Source organism: Berghia stephanieae, chromosome 15 (genome assembly GCF_034508935.2).
Source record: "Berghia stephanieae isolate SIO BIC M18660-M18661 chromosome 15, UCSD_Bste_1.3, whole genome shotgun sequence".
NCBI lineage: Eukaryota > Metazoa > Mollusca > Gastropoda > Nudibranchia > Aeolidiidae > Berghia > Berghia stephanieae.
The window spans coordinates 21,468,741-21,489,019 of record NC_088374.1 but is presented as its reverse complement, the minus strand read 5'-3'; the positions used below and the strand labels follow the sequence as shown (position 1 = coordinate 21,489,019).

Sequence of the window (20,279 nt, the reverse complement as noted above, 5' to 3'; positions counted from 1 at the left end):
AAAGACAATGCTGTTAACAGCCAGGTACTCATTTTACACCTGAGTACGGTGAGAGAATGTGAGTAAAGAGCCTTTTCCAAGGAATCAACTATGCGCCGAGCGCGAGGCTCGAACCCAGGACCTTCCGATCCGAAAGCGAGTGTTATACCACTAGACCACATAGCCGCACGTAGGACTTCTGTCATAATTTTAGTACCTACCTGGGTGAGGTTCCTGACCTCCCATAGTTGGCAGGAAGGCACTTCCTTTGTCTTCTATCCCCCTTATGATGTCTATTTTCCAACTCGGTGGGATTCCTGACCTCCCATAGTGGGCAGGAAGGCACTTCCTTTGTCTTCTATCCCCCTTATAATGTCTGTTTTCCAACTGGGTGGGGTTCCTGACCTCCCATAGTGGGCAGGAAGGCACTTCCTTCGTCTTCTATCCCCCTTATAATATCTATTTTCCAACTCGGTGGGATTCCTGACCTCCCATAGTGGGCAGGAAGGCACTTCCTTCGTCTTCTATCCCCCTTATAATATCTGTTTTCCAATATGCATTCTGTCTTTGTCTTGGAATAAGATTGCTTGGTTTTGTCCTGGGAGGGAAACAGTCAAATGCATAGTTATTGTTTTGGGAGATGATATTTTTTTCCTTGTATATCATCTCTCTGTTATGTATTATTATATTTGTTATTTTGAATGTATAATGTAAACATTTGAGTGTGTTCCTCTTTGTTGGATCGTGTGCTTGTGTCCAGATGAGACTTATTGGTGATCTCAAACTATGTACATTGGTGGTATGCCCTTGGAATCTACATCTGATCCCTATTTGTTCCCAGTTCTCCTTTGTCTTACTTTTTCTTGGATGCTTTAATTGTATTTTTAGAACTTTATACTATCCCATTTTCTTCCTTTTTACTGGCGCTGATATGACCTAAATGTGTTGCAAGAGCCGTAAAACCCTTAAAAACAAACAAACATAGCTGGGTGGGGTTCCTGACCTCCCATAGTGGGCAGGGAGGCACTTCCTTTGTCTTCTATCCCCCTTATATCTGTTTTCCAACATGCTTTCTGTCTTTGTCTTGGGATGAGATTACTTGGTTTTGTCCTGGCCCAAGCAAAGATACCCTAGCTGGGAGGGAAACAGTCAAGTGTATAGTTAGAGTTTTGGGAGATGATATTTTTTGTTTTGTAAATCATCTCTCCGTTATGCACTGTATTATGTTTACATATTATATATGATTTTTTGGGACCAGTGCTTGTGTCTGGATGAGACTTTTAGGTGATCTCAAACTAAGTACTTTGATAGTGTGCTCTTGGAATCTACATTTGTTTCCTATTTGAACCAATTCCCCTTTGCCTTACCTTTTCTTGGGTGCTTTAATTGTAATTCTAGAAGTTTTTACTTTACCATTTTCTTCCTTTTTACTGGCTCTGATATAACCATAATGTGTTGCAAGCGCTGTAAAACCCTTAAAAACAAACAAAAAAGTAGTACATATGATTTTGTGTAAAAGCATCCATTAGTATGCATTGTGCCCATCCATTATTTTCCCTGATATGATAGTATGTGAAACTTGTCGCTTACAATGATTGAGCTTATAAATTGAGCTTTTATATAGCGCAATATCCACTAAATGTGCTCAAAGCACTTTACAAGGGGTCCCTGACCAACAGCAACATTTAACATTTAGGACGGGAAATGACGCCTGTTAGGCGATGTTATAATTTTTTCAGACAGAGACAACGCTGTTAACAGCCAGGTACTCATTTTACACCTGAGTGCGGTGAGAGAATGTGAGTAAAGAGCCTTTTCCAAGGACTCAATTATGCGCCAAGCGAGGCTCAAACCCAGGACCTTCCGATCCGAAAGCGAGTGTTATACCACAAGACCACATAGCCGTACAATGATACATTAAATCAACAGCAATTTATCTAGGAGATTATACATAGACTAAAACAAACTTTTGATGTCGAAATATGTAATAAGATTTGAGTTCAGTTGAGTCAGAAAAAAAAAGAAATTAATTTGTTAAAAAGTTGAAAATACTCAATATTTAAAAATTTTAATTCTGATCATTTTTACTTGTCCCTTCACGTTTTTTTTTCTTTTCTTTTTCTGACACCCCTGTCCACCCAGCAGTGTTTGGGTAGCTGGGTCTGTTAGATCTGGTGGAAAGTACTATCTTTCTATCCAAGGACAGCAAACAATTGTCTGTTCCACTAGGATAAATTCTGACTCGCAGTTTAGTTGATAATAATAAGTTACTTGTATAGCACTTAAATTCCACATAAGTGCTCAGCAGCGTTTTACAATATCATTTGTCATTCAACCATTCATTCATTGACAATTTTGAGAATTCATATAAAGAAACAAACACACACACATGCACACAAATTCACACACAAATACATTTACACCCACACATGAACATATAAATACATTCGCACACCAATATTCCTCACTAACATTAGTAACATATACTAACTAAAGACACTTGATTAAATAAATACAATAAAAATTGATTTTTAAAAATTAATTTTTAAAAAACCCAACAAACCCCCCCCCCCCACATCCCAAAAAAAAAACAAACAATAAAAAAAACCATCATAATACTGTAAGGAAGCAAGTGGACATTTTTGCGTTTTCATATTTTTATTTTTTAAAATTTGTTTTTCTTTTTTTCCTTTTCTGTTCCAGACAAAATACCTCACAGTGTTAGAGACCTGACACTGCAACAGAAACCACATCCGTTTTTCATCAGGGCTCAAGCTGACGTCGCTACTACAACAAACACCGCCAGCAAAGGAGGAGACAACTCAAAGAAAACCAAAAAGGGGAATAACAACTGTGATACTATTATTAGAATGAGTACTAGTGAAAGTAGTACCAATATTGCATCGCCCTCATCATCATTATCATCATCAAAAATGTGCAGTATTCCAACCTCTAACGGTGACTCACTAGAAGTTATATTCGACCAATTCGGCTGTGTTTCTATTCAGGCTACCCCTTCCAACATTGATAAATTTTCCTCTATCGTCAAATGCAGTACCAGCACTCTCACCACCACCACTACTGTCAACTCATTCTCTTTTACCAGTGCTAAAAAATCTACAACCACGACCGTTGCTTCTTCTACATCTTTTCCCGCCTCGCCTTCTTATTCTTCAAAACTTTGTGCCAATCCTTCAACTTCAAAGGACAGAGCTATCAATCCCAGTTATCAAAGCAATCCGTTGTCAATACAGTCTTCAGTTGCCAAGGCTAATCGTGATGTTAACTCTTCGGAATTTGGAAAATCAAAATCCGCACACGAAGCCATTATTTCTTCAGCACGTTCATCAGTAACATCCTCTCATCACCAAACACCGTCAACCTTCACCTCCAGTATGACAACAACTGGATCTAAACAAAACACACATATTGAAGGAGAAAGAGACTCTTTACAACATAATCCTTCTACCGATGCAAAGAGACAAAATAAGAAAAAACATCGGCAAGACAGAAAAACGGACAACAGCGGTAGTGGCGATGGTGGTAAAAATAAAACTGGAACGAATAGATCATCTCATCCATCACAGAGACAGTTCGGTTCCTCACAGTTTCTATCCTGGTCATCTTCATCCGTGTCAACGCTGGGTGGTAGAGAAGATAACGATGAAAAGATCGATCTGCAATCCTGGACTGACTTTCCTCCAATGGGCAGCAGCGTTTCTGGCGGAGGACTTGGGAGGAATCACCCGGGCTCAAAATTGAATCCGTCCTCGTCAAACTTTGGAGCAGCTGCAGCTGCAGCGAGTAGTCACAATCCAGCCCCTATCAGTCACGAAGAGTTGTCAGCGTCCGGTCCAGTATTGATCCAGAGAGCACAAGGTGGTCCGCCTTGGTCGTTGAAGGAGCAGCAGCAACAACAACAACAACAAAAACAACAGCAAAGCCAGCAAAATGTTCGTGGAAATAGTCAAAATCAAAATCAAACAAAGTCAACAACAACAACTATGGCTTCTTCTCAGTCTGTACCTTCGTCTTCATTATCAGCTTCATCACCATCATCATCATCTTCTTTACAGTTGAAAAGCTATGCAAAAACAACAGCAGAAAGAGGAAGAGGTGGGGTGGAAGGAAGAGGAAATGTCATGGATAACACAACAGCTAAACCATCTGATCACAAGAATTCCGGTAACATTAACAATGTGACCAAAAATGCCTCATCTTTCAATTCTATTGTGCCTTCTTCACAAAACCCAACATCTGGTCCTATGCCGTCCTCTCAGAAAAGTAATCATGACTATCCCCCGCTTTCTTCATCATCATTAGGTTCAGATCGCCGTAACCACCACCACCGACAGCATCAACAAAGTGTAAATCCTACCTCACGAGAGATGGAATATGATCAGGGAAAATCATCTCACCAGGCTCTCAACAACACACTATGTGCCACCTCTGATTCTCACTCCCGTGATTCAAAACAACAACAAGCACAACATTCAGGCAAACAACAGCACGACTCCAAAGCAAGAAGACAGAACTCAAAATCACCTGGTAGAAATGTCGGTAACAAAATGATGTCCTCTACATATGATAGTTTTAAAAGAAACAAGTCAAAATCCCCAGGAAGATATAGTGATAAAGATAAAGGGAGAGATGCTTCTACGTCTCATGCAAACAGAAGTAGAAGTAAAAGTAGTGAGAATAAATCGCCGGCCCAGTTTCAACAACAGTACAATACGGGGCAGGCAAAAGCAAAGACAGATTACTCCAAAACCAAAGTAGTAGATAAAAAGCGAGGAGGGGATAATGACCATGATAGAGATCAAAATTATAGAAGTGTTAGTGGTAAGAGTTATGAAACAGGAAGTGACAAGGGTGGTGGAAAGGAGGAGGAATGCGATGATGATGAGACGGAGGAGAAATCTACGACCAAGCGTCGACGCCAACGTAGGAGGCGTAGAAATCGTAGTAAAAGTGCAAGTGGTTTTCTGACTAATGACGATGATGACAACCTTGGACCAGCTACTGGCTCAATGGAGGGAGACAAAGAGAACAATCCTATGATGCTTCACTTTGAAGACACTGAGGAATTTCCTGATCTGTTGTCATCTGTCTCACGCGGCCATTCCCAGGATGCCAGCAGTGTTGGAGGTGCTGGTGATCGGTCATTCTTATCGGGTACCTCTCAAACTTACAGCGATAGAGCTATTAATTCCTGGACTAAACGCGAGCAGTCTCTCAGCAGGACTCACTCTCTCACTGGCTCTGGTGTGTCCGATGACAATTTGGAAGAGAATACGGTTGAGACCAAGAGAGCTCGTAAAAGACGCAAGAGAAGAGAGCAAGCAAACAAAGCTGCCGAGACAGAGCTGGCAGAAATTTCATTGGAGCAGGAGTTGTTGAGGGAAGGACTGAAAAAGACTGGAGGTTTACACGGAAATGACAGGTGGAAAAACCAAACGTCTCCCGGTTTGATTTCTTCCCCGGCTGTCGTTAGAGAGGCTAAAAATAGTGGCGGGCAGACAACGTCGTCATCATCGGGTAAAAAATCCAAACAACCCATCACGTTGGATTTGGTCGCCATGATTGAAGCCAATAAGATGAAAGCCGCTGCTGAGAAGCATTCCCCGAAATCGAGCACAAAAGGAGATTCGCGATCGTCCAGTGCCAAGAGAAGTAACTCTGCCTCACAAACCAGATCAGCCAACCCGCTAGACTCAACCGCTCCAGTTCAGAGGCGGGGTAAAGAACGAGAGTTTCCCAAGGCAAAGAAGCCGAGTCCTCTAAAGAAAGTAATCCTTAAGGAGAGAGAGGCCAAGAAACAGATGAGATTGCTGGATGGGAAGGACATGGATGAATTTGGGAATCCGCATGGCGTTGGCATGGTAGGGGTGGACTCTGAGCTCAGTCAGGATGCACTGAGTTCAAAATCTGAAGGCACAGACCATGAGAGAGCTACTGGTGGTTCAGAACACGCCAACCTCTCGGCAGAACTGAGCCCGATCAGTCAGACATCGCCGATATCGATGTCCCCGGCATCACCTGGAAATTCCGGCGTCAATTCTCCCATTACAGGATCTGTCGGCCGAGACTCGGTCATCCAGAAAATACACAGTCGGAGATTCCGAGAATACTGTAATCAAGTGTTAGACAAGGAGATAGATCAGTGCTGCACCGATTTGCTACAGGATCTAGTACGCTTCCAGGACAGACTCTACCACAAAGATCCCATGAGAGCAAAAAAGAAAAGGCGAGTTGTGCTCGGTCTAAGGGAGGTGACCAAACATTTACGATTGAAGAAAATCAAATGTGTCGTTATCTCCCCTAACTTGGAGAAGATTCAGTCCAAAGGAGGCCTGGACGAAGCCCTGAATACTATCTTATCAATGTGTCAGGAACAGGACGTACCGTTTGTATTTGCCTTGGGCAGGAGAGCTCTCGGGAGGGCTTGTGCCAAACTGGTGCCTGTGTCCGTGGTCGGTATATTCACCTACCAGAATTGTGAAGAAAACTACAATAAGCTGATATCTCTAACAGCCCACGCTAGAAGTGCCTACAACGAAATGGTGACAGCAGTGGAGAGGGAAGTGGCTGCCACATCCACGTTCAATTCAGTGCCAGGTTTGATTCCGGCCCATATGGGCCATTCAAGAACTCCTTCAGGCTGTAGTGCAATCTCCTTCACCAGTAGTGTTATATCCGAGCCTCATTCCGAATATTACAGCAGTTATGCAGATGAGTTGAGGATCTCTGATGGAAATGCCAGGAATACAAATCAAGGTCAAGGTTATGGCAACGACCTTGATGATGGCAACGAGGCCGATACGGAAGACTTTGGTGGTGACTCGGCGAGGAAGAAACGCGGAGGGGGCTTTGTCAGTGGTGGAGGAGGTCTCAGGGGAAACAACTCTGTTCGATTTGATGAAAAGAATAACAGTGGTGAAGGCTCAGGTACTAATTTAGTCTATGATAAAAGTTGTAATAATCATAGCGGTATAAATAACTTTATTAATAATATTGATAATAACGGTTGTGTCAATAATAATACGATTGAAGGAAGTGGTAATAAGATGGATGGTAGCCATACCAGCACAAGTAGCAATAACAATAACGTTGTGGGGGATGGCACTGGTAGCAAGGCCCACCATTCCTCTTCCTCGTCTTCTTCGTCATCAGCTCCTCACCCCCTTCACCACAATCATAACCACCACAACCACATTCACGGCCATCATCGAAGACAGAGCTCTGTGTCTAGTTTGGCCAGGATCATGGAAGGAATTGACGACGACAAGGAGGATGCTGGTACAACGGCAGCGACGACGACGACGACGATGACAGCAAGCAACTCTCCTACCGAAACAACATCCGCAAAGACAAGTACGACAGCTGATAATGGGACTAAACAAAGCAATAACTACAAGGATAATAATGATAATGGCAATAATACAATTGTCAATAATAACATCGGTGTTGCAGATAGTCAGATGACTTCTCCTAATAGCATTGCCAAAAGAATTGATGGTTCTGACACAAAACTTTCAGTATCCGTTGGTGAAATAAGTAAAAATGAAAAGAGGAAGGAGGTGGGAGAGAAGAGTAGTAATAATAATGATAATGATACCAGGAGAAAAATGTCCTCGGTCGGTTGTGAGATTGTTAGTTCTAGTGATGCGTCGCATGTTGGAGGATCGAACATTGGTGGAAAAGATTCATCGCCTGGAATGCCTAGTATTGGGTCAGTTCACCGACAGGATGGTCAGTTGTTGTCCCCCTTGGCATTGGATGGTGGTGGTGTCGGTGGAGATAGAGAGGGAAGAGGCGGTAGGGGTGTCATTGTCGTGTGCAATGATGATGATGATAATGGCAATGAAAATCGAAAAGAAAGAGGGGGAGATGATAATGAGGATGAGATGAGATTGAGTGATGTTGAGGACGACGATGACGATGATGTGGGAAATGTAGATGATGATGTTGACGATGATGAAGAAGAAGACGAGGAGGAGGTGGAGGCAGCAGCTGAGGCAAGCAGCAGGAGTCGATTGAGAGGTCACACAAGGCAGAAATCCATGGACAAGAAGGAAAGAATAGAGAACTGGCTGAGCTCACAGAGTAACCTGAATATGGATTAGATTGAGATTGAGTAGCAGACCTGCTCTACTTTTACGAATCGTCCGAAATAGGATTCAATAGTCTGACGCCACGTCACGTCCGCCCAGTAACGAGCAGCTTGGCTCTAAACAAAGAAAGCCAGTATTTTTTATTTTTCATGCTGGCTAGAACTTTTTCACATGTCATGTGATCAGAATGTTTACAAGTCAAAACATGATCAGATTTATGTTTTCTCTTCCGGGTACACTTTTATGCTCGTCGTAGAAGTATTTCATAAGGGCGTCTGTCATTGTTCCGACAGTTTAGAACCAGTTACTAAGCTACTATGCATCATTACAAGGGAAATGACGTCATGGCTCTTGAAGCCTGTTGTTATGGAAATTTGATGACAATTACAGACATATGGAAATGGAAGAAATATTACGGATTTTGATTTCACAGCAATTTGGTCGCGTAGTTAGAGAAAAAAAAATTTTTTTCTAAAGTTATCGAAGTTTTAAGGAGAAAGAATAAAAAAAATTCTCCGAAAATTTAAAAGGTTACAGCTGAGGTTCATACCCATGATAGTGAAGTTGACAGCTAATTTTATTCGTAATGGTGGCTGTCAACTACAAAGTATAAAAGGTTGTATGTAACATATTATATTATATTTGGTTTAGTTTAGTATGACTGAAATTTTACCATTTGTTACTGATTAATTTTGTGCTGGTTACCGATTAAGACTTTTTCAAGTTGGAGGGATTGAGTTGTGATGGACAAAGAGAAAAGAAGTCAACTTTTGCTGAATGCCAACGTCTTTTGTTGGTCCCAAATTTTCTGGGGGTTTTTTTACCTGCGTTCCATTTATATTGGATAAAGTCAACATTGCTTTAAGTCAACCAACCAATATTTCTGGTCCGGCAGTGTTGGCTTTAACAGGGTTCCACTGTACAAGGTTTATATGGAGCCTTGTACTTGTTTAATTCTTTAAATAATTTTATGAGTGTCTGAAATTGCTGGAAAAAACTTTTTGCGAATACGGTCCAAAATTGCAAAACTTCAAAGTTTCATAAATTTTTTATTTTTTTCAACTTATTTTGCTAATTTTGGTACCAGAATTCCTAGAATCAACCGTTTTTCAGGAAATGTTGCGTGTCATTCATTTTGTGTTATGTTCAATATGAAAAATCAGTATTGAATACCTTTTCAAAGGACAAATAGTGAATATAATTTATAAAGTGAATTCTGGTGACGTCTCGTATATCCCCTGAAAAACTCAAAAGAATTTTTCAAGTTTCAAGAAGGCAGGTCTGACCATGTATTACTGTGGGTCTGACCGACTATGGGTCAGAAATGTGTTGAACAAGTGACCTTGACCTTTAAATTTGAGTTGTTGTTTTATATATATAATATATAACGCGGAAAAGAACGTTATGTATGAGAATGAATTTTGTACGGACCAAAATACCAAAGGTTGGTGTGATTCTTCATTTGAAACATGCTTTTTTTTTTCCCTATCCTATTTGTGACCCATCTGTCTCAAAACGGTATTATGTCGGAATGAACCATGAACCTTAAAAGCCGAATTAATTGTTAAACTGGTCAAAAATATAAATTATTGGCATTAGCACCCTAAAATATGGTATCCATTCTCCTTAATAAACCATACAAACTCAACACAAGTCTGATATTTCTGGCTATAAATTCAATTTTCAATATCTTAACCATCCTGACTTAATACCGTTTTGAGGCGAAGGGTCAAATTTATTATAATGTACTTTTTTTTTTTTATTTGTTTCTTTTATAAATACTTCTCTACTTGTTTTATTTATAAACCTAATACTGTTTGCCCCTTTGATTTTATACTGATACTAATACATACATAATCCCATATTAGTAGAGTGCCATGCTTGGTATGTATGTCATTGGCCTATCAGTATCAGCTCTTTTGTAGATGTTACTTATTTTACTTAATCCTCATTGAGCCATCCGATGCATAAGGCATCATCTAGATTGGACCTTTTATATTGCGCAAAATGTATCCACTAAACGTGCTCAAAGCATTTTACAAAGGGTCACCAACCAACAGCAACATGTAACATGTAGGGAGAGACATTACGCCTGTTAGGCGATAATACAATTTTTTTTCCGCTGTTATGTTTGAGTTGCTGTTGGTCAGGGACCCTTTTTAGCATGATAAGTGGATATTGCACTCTATAAAAGCTCAACTAAATAAAATTTTGATGTTGGGTAAAAAATTCTAGGTAAAAAATTGCTAGACTAAACTACAGTAAATGTTCTATGATCGACTTCAGTTTTTTGATATACACATTCATTCATTCACTGACTCGCTCACTTATTTTTATGACTATGACCAGATGGTTTTCTGGGAGGGAGACTCGCAGGATGCAGCTTTCACTTTCACAATCCGGTGCCACTGGGTGGGGTTCCTAACCTCCCATAGTGGGCAGGGAGGTACTTACTGTGTTTTCTATCCCCCTGTATCTGTTTTCCAACCAACTTGCTTTCTGTCTTGTCTTAGAATGAGATTACTTGGTTTTGTCCTGGCCCTGGCCGGATACCCTGACTGAGAGGGAAACAGTCAATTGTGTAGTTAGTTTTGGGAGATGATATTTTTTTTCCTTGAAAATCATCTCTCTGTTATGCACTGTATTATGTTTTGTATACATATTATATATGATTTGTAAACATTTGACTGTGTTCTTCTTAATGGGGACCTGTGCTTGTGTCTGGATGAGACTTTTAGGTAATCTCAAACTAAGTACTTTGATGGTGTGCTTTTGGAATCTACATCTGTTTTATATTTGAACCAATTCCCCTTTGTCTTACCTTTTCTTGGGTGCTTTAATTATAATTCTAGAACTTTTTACTATCCCATTTTCTTCCTTTTTACTGGCGCTGATATGACCTAAATGTGTTGCAAGCGCCGTAAAACCCTTAAAAACAAACCAAAAAAAAATTGCAGGATGCAGCTTTCACTTTCACAATCCGGTGCCACACATCTCGGTCATTGGTCTTCTTTATCAGCTCGATGTTTATCATTGTGAAAATAATTGTTTGAAAACCTGCCATAGATCTAGTAAAATATTGATGTTTTATATTATTACTTGTTGTTGGGGTGGGGTTCCTGGCCTCCCATAGTGGGCAGGGAGGCACTGACTGTGTCTTTTATCCCCCTATATCTGTTTTTTCAATTTGCTTTCTGTCTTTGTCTTGGAATGAGATTACTTGGTTTTGCCCTGGCCTTAGCCGTGGTTCTTGGCTGGGAGGGAAACAGTCAAATGCATAATTATTGTCTGGGGAGCTGATATTTTTTTCCTTGCATATCATCTCTCTTATATGTAGTTATATTTATTATTTTGAATGTATAGTGTAAGCATTTGAGTGTGTTCCTCTTAGTGGGGACTTGTGCTGGTGTCTGGGTGATACATTTAGGTGATCTCAAACTCAGTACATTGGTGGTGTGCTCTTGGAATCTACATCTACCCATTTCCCATTGTCTTACTTTTTCCTCAAGTCCTTTTAATTCTACATCTAGAATCTTTTCACTGTCCAATACTCTTCCATTTTACTGGCGCTGATATGACCTAAATGTGTTGGAAAGTGCCGTAAAACCCTTAAAAACAAAAACAATTATTACTTGTTCTAGCTCTCGTTACTTTGGTATTGAATTTATGCATATTATCATTTGAAGAATCGTATGAATATGTATGTATTTTAAATTTAAATACAATGTAATATAGCGAATTAATTTTACACAATTGAATATAAAACATGCTTATTTTGAGGATGCAAAACATTTTAATTATCATAATTTTCTCTCCATTGGTATTTCATCAGCAGAAATGAACTTGGGGTTAGAAATTGGCGCCTGTCTGCCGTGTCAAAACTGCACACATAATGAGATCTTGTGTGTAACGCAGTAAATTATGTACACGATTTAACAACTAAAGAAAGGAACTGTGTAATATACAATGGATAAAATAAAAATGAAATAAATATCAACAACATTTTATATAGCAGATAATTCCATGGATTTACCATGTTTAATTTGCTTCACAGTGCACCATTCTCCATTATGGGTCAGCGTAGCTCAGCGGTGCAGTCTTTTTTCATACCCAAAAGGTACAGAGTTTGAATGTCCGCTGCGCCCTCGCTCAGTTTGCAGTGCTGCACTGCAGCTGTAACCTGAGTTATTCAGGTCTTTGCTTGGAGTAGACCCTAAAGACAGATTCTTTCCTATGGGATGCATGAAAGCGAATTTTGCTTTATTTTATTATAAATCTATAACAACAACAAATTGGACGTTTGTGTTATTATGCCTTGAAATTATTGTACAAGTCTCATGAATGAAGATATGTATTTGTTTTATATTGACCAATCGTATTGAAGCATTTCAGACAGTGCTGCATGAAGCTATGGGGATGAATGAATATTTATATATATATTATGTGTGGCCCACCATCTCAAAGCAGTATTATTATGGCAGGATGTGTCGTACCCTGAACAGTGAATTCGAATACTCCTCACCAGTCGTAACGTCACGTCCTTCCTAACGACGCATGGTAACTTAGTAACACTGGCTCTAAACTATCGGAACAATGGCGGACGCCCGTATGAAATATTTCTCCGGCGAGCATAAAGGCGTATCCAGAGGAAAAAACCCCAATAAATTTGATCATGTTTTGACTTTTACACATTCTGATCACAAGACATATGAAAAGTTCTAGCCAGAATGAAGAATAAAAAGTAATAATTTTCTTTGTTTAGAACCAAGATGGCCGCCGTTTTCAGGCGGCGTGACATCAGACTACCGAATCCAATTAACTCATAGGCACACTTCCCTACCTACCTCTTACCAGATTTCCGCCTCCTTACAGAGGTTGAATGTCATGGAACGCCATTCTTCACGCTCAAAGTCAAAGTAAAGGCCATTACCGAGCAGTGGATTATCTTTTTTTTTTTTTTTGCCAGTTGTTGCCTCCACATTTCCTATCCAGGACTTCCATACGCACACAAACACACACCCACACACACACACACACACACACACACACACACACACACACACACACACAAAACATGCGTATGCACATATACGTACATATATGAGAACAAAAAAAAAAAAAAAGAGAATACATTTTAACTCACTCAATCTTAATCCTAGAGATTTTTGCTATTTTTCAAAATTGGAGAAAAAAAAATGTATTAAAAATGACCCTGTGCGTAGATATTTTTTATTCAATTATCATTAACAAGTAAAAATGAAAAGCACTAGCTGTAATACTAAGCCTATAATTTGTCTCATAAAAAGGTAATAAATGGGCATGGGGTAAAAGTGACCCGGATAACCTACGGATATAGTCGGTGTTAGGGTTGCGTGAGTTAACCCTCTCCTTACCATCCATAGGAAAATCGTCACATTTGTTACGATGCAACCAACAGTTTTCTCATTCTGATATCTTTTGTACATCACAAATTATAAAGAAAATACTTTGTTATAGCGATAAAAATTAGACACTGGACACATATGCATTGAATGTACTTGTTTGCGGGTGGTTGGATGGGAGCATCACCCTTGAATCATATACCTATGATGTTCGCATGGGTGTACGATCCGATAGTGATGTCCTTTCTTCTTCTCTTTACTAGCCTATCCTGCTTCTTTGGTTTGTGATTGTATTTTTGACAGGGGATATTTTTTTTTCTGTAAATCTTCTGCCTGTTTGTTCTTGGTTATTTATAATTTAGCTTATGATATCTTTAGGTTATGATTTTGATTTACATTTGTACTATTTTTGTTAGATTGCTTGTTTTTTTTTGTTTCAGCGGTCTCTCATATAACCTCAATTGTGTTGGAAGAGACCTAAAGCAACAAACAAACAAAACAAAACAAAAAAATGTACTTGTTTGAGAAGAAAAAAACCTATTTTTGTGTTGGGGGTGGGTGTGAAGCTTCAAGAAAAATTCTGAAAATGGCTGGTAAGGAGAGGGTTAACCTCAGGTTTCGTGTTTGGGTCTATAATAAATTCAATTTCCAGCACCTAGCATTGACTTAAGACTACTGTTTTGAAGTGGTTGCTCACATATTATATGCATAGCACATTCTATTCTACCAATGGCGGATTAGCCTTATCATGTATATATCGTGAACTTTGACCCCCAATTTTCAAATTGCATTTCATCTCATCAATGGTGTATTCGGGTTCCTATGACGAGAGTATGAACTTGATAAAGATGTATTATTATTATTATTATTATTATTATTATTATTATTATTATTATTATTATTATTATTATTATTATTATTATTATTATTATTATTATATCTATTATTCTGATTACTTATGCCTGTAAATACAAGAGAGCTGATTTATGATTTGAAAAACAAAGACAAACCAAAACAAAATAAAAACAAAGCGGCTTCTGGAATAACACTTAGCTTGTGTGTTTAGATCACGTGACTTTTCCCGCCAAATAACGGTTTTGTGGTTGGTCTCTGTTGTTGATCACAGCGATAGGGGAGGAGGGATTGGGTTTGGATATGATGAAATCGAAAAAGAAAGAAAAAAAGTACATAATTATTTTTTACCGCACATGGCTTTTGCACGGTAGGGTCAGACCGTAGCCATCGTAAAGTTATAGCCTGAAACTGACCAAAAAAATGACGTCAAAATGCCAGTCTTTTGCCACAAAAGAAAACAAATCGTGCGTTGTATTCAATAGTTCAACCAATGGGACCACTTGTTTCCATGAGCTCTACTAACTGACAATTCACAAGGCAGTGCAAAAACCAAATAATGACGTCAAAACGACAGTCTTGTTTGGGTTTCAGTGTCAGGATATTGATAGTATGCGCTTGGCTAAGAAGCTCATAACATTGCCATCCGGAAGTATAACGGACCAACACACAAAACTGTGTGTATCCATGAACGTTTATAGTCAGGTTAATACAGTTCAGTGAGCATTACTCTTAACGCGGATGGCAAAAAACAATAACAAAGACCTGAGTGACGTCATCTTCGAACTATCTATAACTTAACGATGGCTACGGTCAGACCGCTTTGGTATGTTTTGGATTCGTCAACCATATTGTTAATGTTATATCATTATATACATAAAGTCAACTTCTGCTTAATTAAAGTCAACACCTTTTGTTATTCCCAATAGGATTCAGTGGTCTGATGTCACGCCGCCCAGCAACGGCGGCCATCGTGGTTCTCAACAAAGGAAATCTGTACTTTTTATACTTCATGCTGGCTAGAACTTTTCATATGTCTTGTGATCAGAATGTGTAAAAGGATGCGTCTATTATAAAGGTTAAGGGTCAGTGCCTAGTGTTGTCGTTAGTAGTACTCAAGGAAACAACTAATTCTATTGATTGAACTACTGAATACAACTCACCATGTGTTTTCTTTTCTTGGTCTGGCTTTGTATTTTGACCGAATTGTTAAAAAATTCAATAGACAGTGTGAAGTTGACGTCACTCAGGTCTTTATTATTGCTTTTTGCCATCCGAGTTTATGAGTAATTCTCACTAAACTGTATTAACCAAACTATACTATAAACGTTCATGGTTACTCATAGTTTTGTTTGCTGGTCCGTTATACTTCCGGATGGCAATGTTGTGAGCTTCTTATGAGAATTACTCATATAAACACGGATGACAAGCAATAACAAATACCTGAGTGACGTCAATTTCATACTATCTACCTGTTTTCCCTACTTTCACTGTTGCTCTCATGAAGAATATATTATAAATAGTTTTGATGACGTGTGATGTTACTAATGCTTTTAAGTCTTATGATAATAATATTCTGTATATAAATAGTTCGAAGATGACGTCACTCAGGTCTTTGTTATTGTTTTTTGCCATCCGCGTCTATGAGTAATGCTCACTGAACTGTATTAATCTGACTATAAACGTTCATGGATACACACAGTTTTGTGTGTTGGTCCGTTATACTTCCGGATGGCAATGTTATGAGCTTCTTAGCCAAGCGCATACTATCTATATTATCTGTTTTCCCTACTTTTACTGTTGCTCTCATGAAGAATATATTAGAAATAGTTTTGATGACGTGTGATGTTACTATTGCTTTTAAGTCTTATGATAATATTAATAAATTCTGTATATAGACCCTTATTTCCATCGCTCAAAAATTCTCCTGTTGTTGACAAACTATTTAGTGTATTATTTTTATTCCCTCCTTCAAGCTTTGGTTAAGCTGGTATCCTAATATAAACTGGTACTCACTAGGTGGGCTCGTGTATCTATCTTATCATATTCTCATGTGAATTTTGATTGAACTTCTTGGTGGGGTTCCTGCCCTCCCATAGTGGGCAGGGAGGTAGCCTTGACTTGACTTGACTTGACTTAGATGCCTTTCGCGTCTCGACCGAAAGATCGGGTCGCCTTGGCTGTTTCCAGTATTTCCTGTGTGAGGTGTCTCCAATATTGCCGGTCCTCTGCTAGGGTTCTCAGATTTTCAAGGTCCCCTGCCGTTATGAGACTAATGCTTTGTCCAAGTGTTGTGAGGTTTTTGTTTAGGATCACAGGGAGTGTTGTGATCGGTCTTCCTCTGAAAAGGTTCCCGTGTTTTTGGAAGTATCCCGACATGGCTTGGTTTGCTGGTATGTTTTTGTCCCTGCGTAGTATGTGACCGAAAAGTTGCCATCGTTGTTGTAAAATGTCAAGGGAGATTGGTCTTTCTTTTGTGATCTTATAGAGTGATTCATTTGAGATCTTTTTGGGGTATTTGATGTCCAGTACCCTTCTTAGCTGTGTGCGATGGAAGGCATCCAGATGTTCTTCTTCGGATTTTGTCAACGCCCAAGTGCCGCAGTTATACAGAAGTACCGGTTTTACAAGAGCATGGTACAGTTTCAGTTTGGTTTTTCTCTTTATTTTGTCACCTCTAATCCATACATTGGTGAGTTTACTGAGTGCGGCGTTTGATAGCTGTTTTCTTCTTTGTACATCCTCGGTGTCTCCAATTAGTGAGCCGACTTTCTTTGTTCTTTTCCATTCCTCTTTGTTCCTCGATATTGTTGTAAATTCGGTTTTATTGGCATTGACTTGGAGGTTATATTTCATGAGGGTATTTTGTATGATGTCTATATTTGCTGGTGTTGATCCAATAAAATCGACATCATCTGCATAGGCGATTTCTCTAGGGATTGCATTCTCAATATGAGTCGTTGGTTTTGGAATGACTTTTCGAACTTCTTTCAGAGCGTGTTCTAAGTATATTGTGAACAGAATCGGGCTCAGACTATCTCCTTGGGGGGTCCCGATGTTACTTTCGAACTGCGTCTGTTTTGTGGCCCCGTATATCCTTGGTTGTATCTTTGTGTTGCTGAGGAGAAATCGGATTATTCGGAGCTCGTCTTCGTCTACTATTTCTGTTAATATCTCCAAAAGTTTTCCTCTGTCGATCGTATCAAAGGCTGCGGACATATCGATTCCGGTTATTGTTATGGATATGTTTTCTTTGAGTGCCTTTGCTGCCAACCATTTATGTGTCCATACAACGTCCGATGTGCTTCGGTCTTGGCGAAACCCGCTTTGGCTATGTGATAGGTATTTTTCTATTTTCGGTCTAATTCTGTTGAGGACAATAGTTGACAGTGTTTTTCTTATGGTATTCAGTAATGTTATTGGGCGCAGGTTGTTTACGGGTCCTTTCGTTTTTCCTGGTTTTTGTATTGTAATTAGGACACCGCTGTTAATGTCCCAGTCTTTGTGTGTTGAGAATGTTTTGTTCATTATGTTTGCAATGCTCAGATCCAGGGAGAGTGTACCGCATTTCAGCAATTCAGCGGGAATTTCATCTTCGCCTGGGGATCTGTTATTGTTTAGGCACTTTATGCTATTTCTAACTTCAGTTGTTGTGATGCGGTTGTTTAGGTCTCTAGGGTTTCCTGAGAAGGGCGATATTTGTGAGACTTGTTTGTGAAATTTCTGCTGGAAGTGGTCAGTTACAATGTCAAGGATATCGTTGGGATTTGTTGTCTGTTTGCCAAATTTATCCTGTAGTTTTGGGTTCTCGAATGGTTTTCGGTTCAGAGATTTCGTCGCTTTGAACATAGACGATGCGTTATTTTTGGACTTTTCTATGTCTTCCACTTTTTTGTCTAATTCCTCGTTTCTGTGTTTTATTGTAAGTGATCGAATTGAATGCAGTATTTTGTTTCGTTCCGTTTTCAGGTTTATTATTTCTTCCGAGTCTTTCGTGTTTTGTATCCTGATCCTAAGTTCTTTTTGTTGCCGCGATAGATCGTTAATAGCGATGTTAGGCGTTCGATTTGGTTTGTTCTTAGTTGTATTAATAGAGCCTGCACTTTCTTCCCCCGCATATTTCATTGCCGCTTGCGTCTCTTTCCATTCATTGTTTGGATTGCTGTTTTGCTTTATTTTAAATAGACTTGAGTTAAGTTCATATTGGTAATGAATGCGACATTCTCGCTCATTTACTATTTTTGCCGTGTTTATTTTGACTGCGGTTTTACCTTTCTGTCTTCGTTGTCTGTACACATTTATGTTGAAATTCGTTTTTACAAGTTTGTGATCGGATGTTAGCAGTGTACCACCGTATGATCGCGAGTTGGTTGAGTAGTGTTTATGGCGGTGTCGACATATGATATAGTCTATTTGGTTGTGTATTGTTATCATTTTGTCTTGGGTTTGGTCTTTCCTTTGTCCTACCCATGTTGTCTGGTGTCTTGATGGGTGGTTGAAAGCACTGTTTGTTATGAAAAGTTTTCTCTGTTCACAGAACTGGACTAATTTTTCTCCGTTATCGTTACGTTTTCCTTTTGAGTATGATCCTAAACATAGTGTGTCACTGTCGAGACGTTTTCCTACTTTGGCATTAAAATCTCCAGCAATTATTAATATTGATTTGTTTCCTATTTTGTTCAGTGTATCGTCTAGGTCTTTGTAAAATTTATCAGTTTCCTCTGGGTATTGTTTTGCGCGTTGACTTGTTGGTGCGTAAACATTTACGATTGAGATAGTGAACGTCTTCTTACCGTGATCGTCTTTATTATCGTTATTCTGGTTCCTTGAATTGATCTTACACTTAAGCTCAAGAACACATATTCTGTCCGAAACATTCCATTCGTCACTAGTCAAATCCCTGCAGTTTTTATTTATGAGAAATCCACATCCATAGTGAGGTGAACTGGAAGCAAAGCACAGCAGTCTGTGACCATTTATTGTTTGGTCGACGCCATCTTGGATCTTCGTCTCTTGTAAACACAACACATCGATTTTATAACTTTCTAAATCTTGACACAGTTGTTCCTTTCGAATGTTACTTTTAATAGATCTTAAGTTAAAAGTTCCAATATTAAGATTAGTCCACATCAGGTAAAAATTAAAGATTCCACACAGTGAATAAATAGAAACATAAGACTATCCACTGAGCCGAAGCTCAATGTCAACAGGTGTCAGCCATGTTGTCCGCAAGGTAGCCTTACTGTGTCTTATCCCCCTATATCTGTTTTCCAACTTGCTTTCTGTCTTTGTCTTGGAATGAGATTACTTGGTTTTGTCCTGGCCCTAACCAGATACCCTGGCTGAGAGGGAAACATTCAAATATATAGTTAGAATTTTGGGAGATGATATTTTTTCCTTGTAATCTCTCTGTTATGTACTGTATTATTTTGTTTACATGTTATATATATGATTTGTAAATATTTGAGTGTATTCCTCTTAGTGGGGACATGTGCACGTGTCTGGATGAGATTGTAGGTGATCTCAAACTAAGTACTTTGATAGTGTGCTTTTTGGAATCGACATCTATTTCCTCTGGGTGGGGTTCCTAACCTCCCATAGTGGGATATCTGTTATCCAACATGCTTTCTGTCTTTGTCTCGGAATGAGATTACTTGGTTTTGTCCTGGCACTGGCCGGAATCCTAGCTTGGAGGGAAACAGTCGAATGCATAGTTATTGTTTTGGGAGATGATATTTTTTTCCTGTAAATCATCTCTCTGTTATGTATTATTATATTTATTTTTAATGTATAATGTAAGCATTTGAGTGTATTCCTCTTTTTTGTATCTCGTGCTTGTGTCTGGGTGAGACTTATAGGTGATCCCAGACTAAGTACAATGATGGTATGCTCTTGGAATCTACATCTGATCCATCTTTGTTCCCAGTTCCCCTTTGTCTTCCTTTCTCTTGGG

General features: G+C 39.2%; 1 protein-coding gene across 1 annotated transcript in view; it reads left to right on the top strand.

Annotated features, from left to right (window-relative positions):
- LOC144960599 (uncharacterized) overlaps positions 1 to 13,210 on the top strand; it is a 30,987-nt gene extending 17,777 nt beyond the window's left edge. The window contains exon 6 of the mRNA XM_078893826.1: positions 2,683 to 13,210. Coding sequence (XP_078749952.1) covers positions 2,683 to 8,105 — 5,423 coding nt within the window. The 3' untranslated portion in view covers positions 8,106 to 13,210. The remainder of the gene's footprint in view (positions 1 to 2,682) is intronic.
- Positions 13,211 to 20,279: the final 7,069 nt, after the last annotated feature.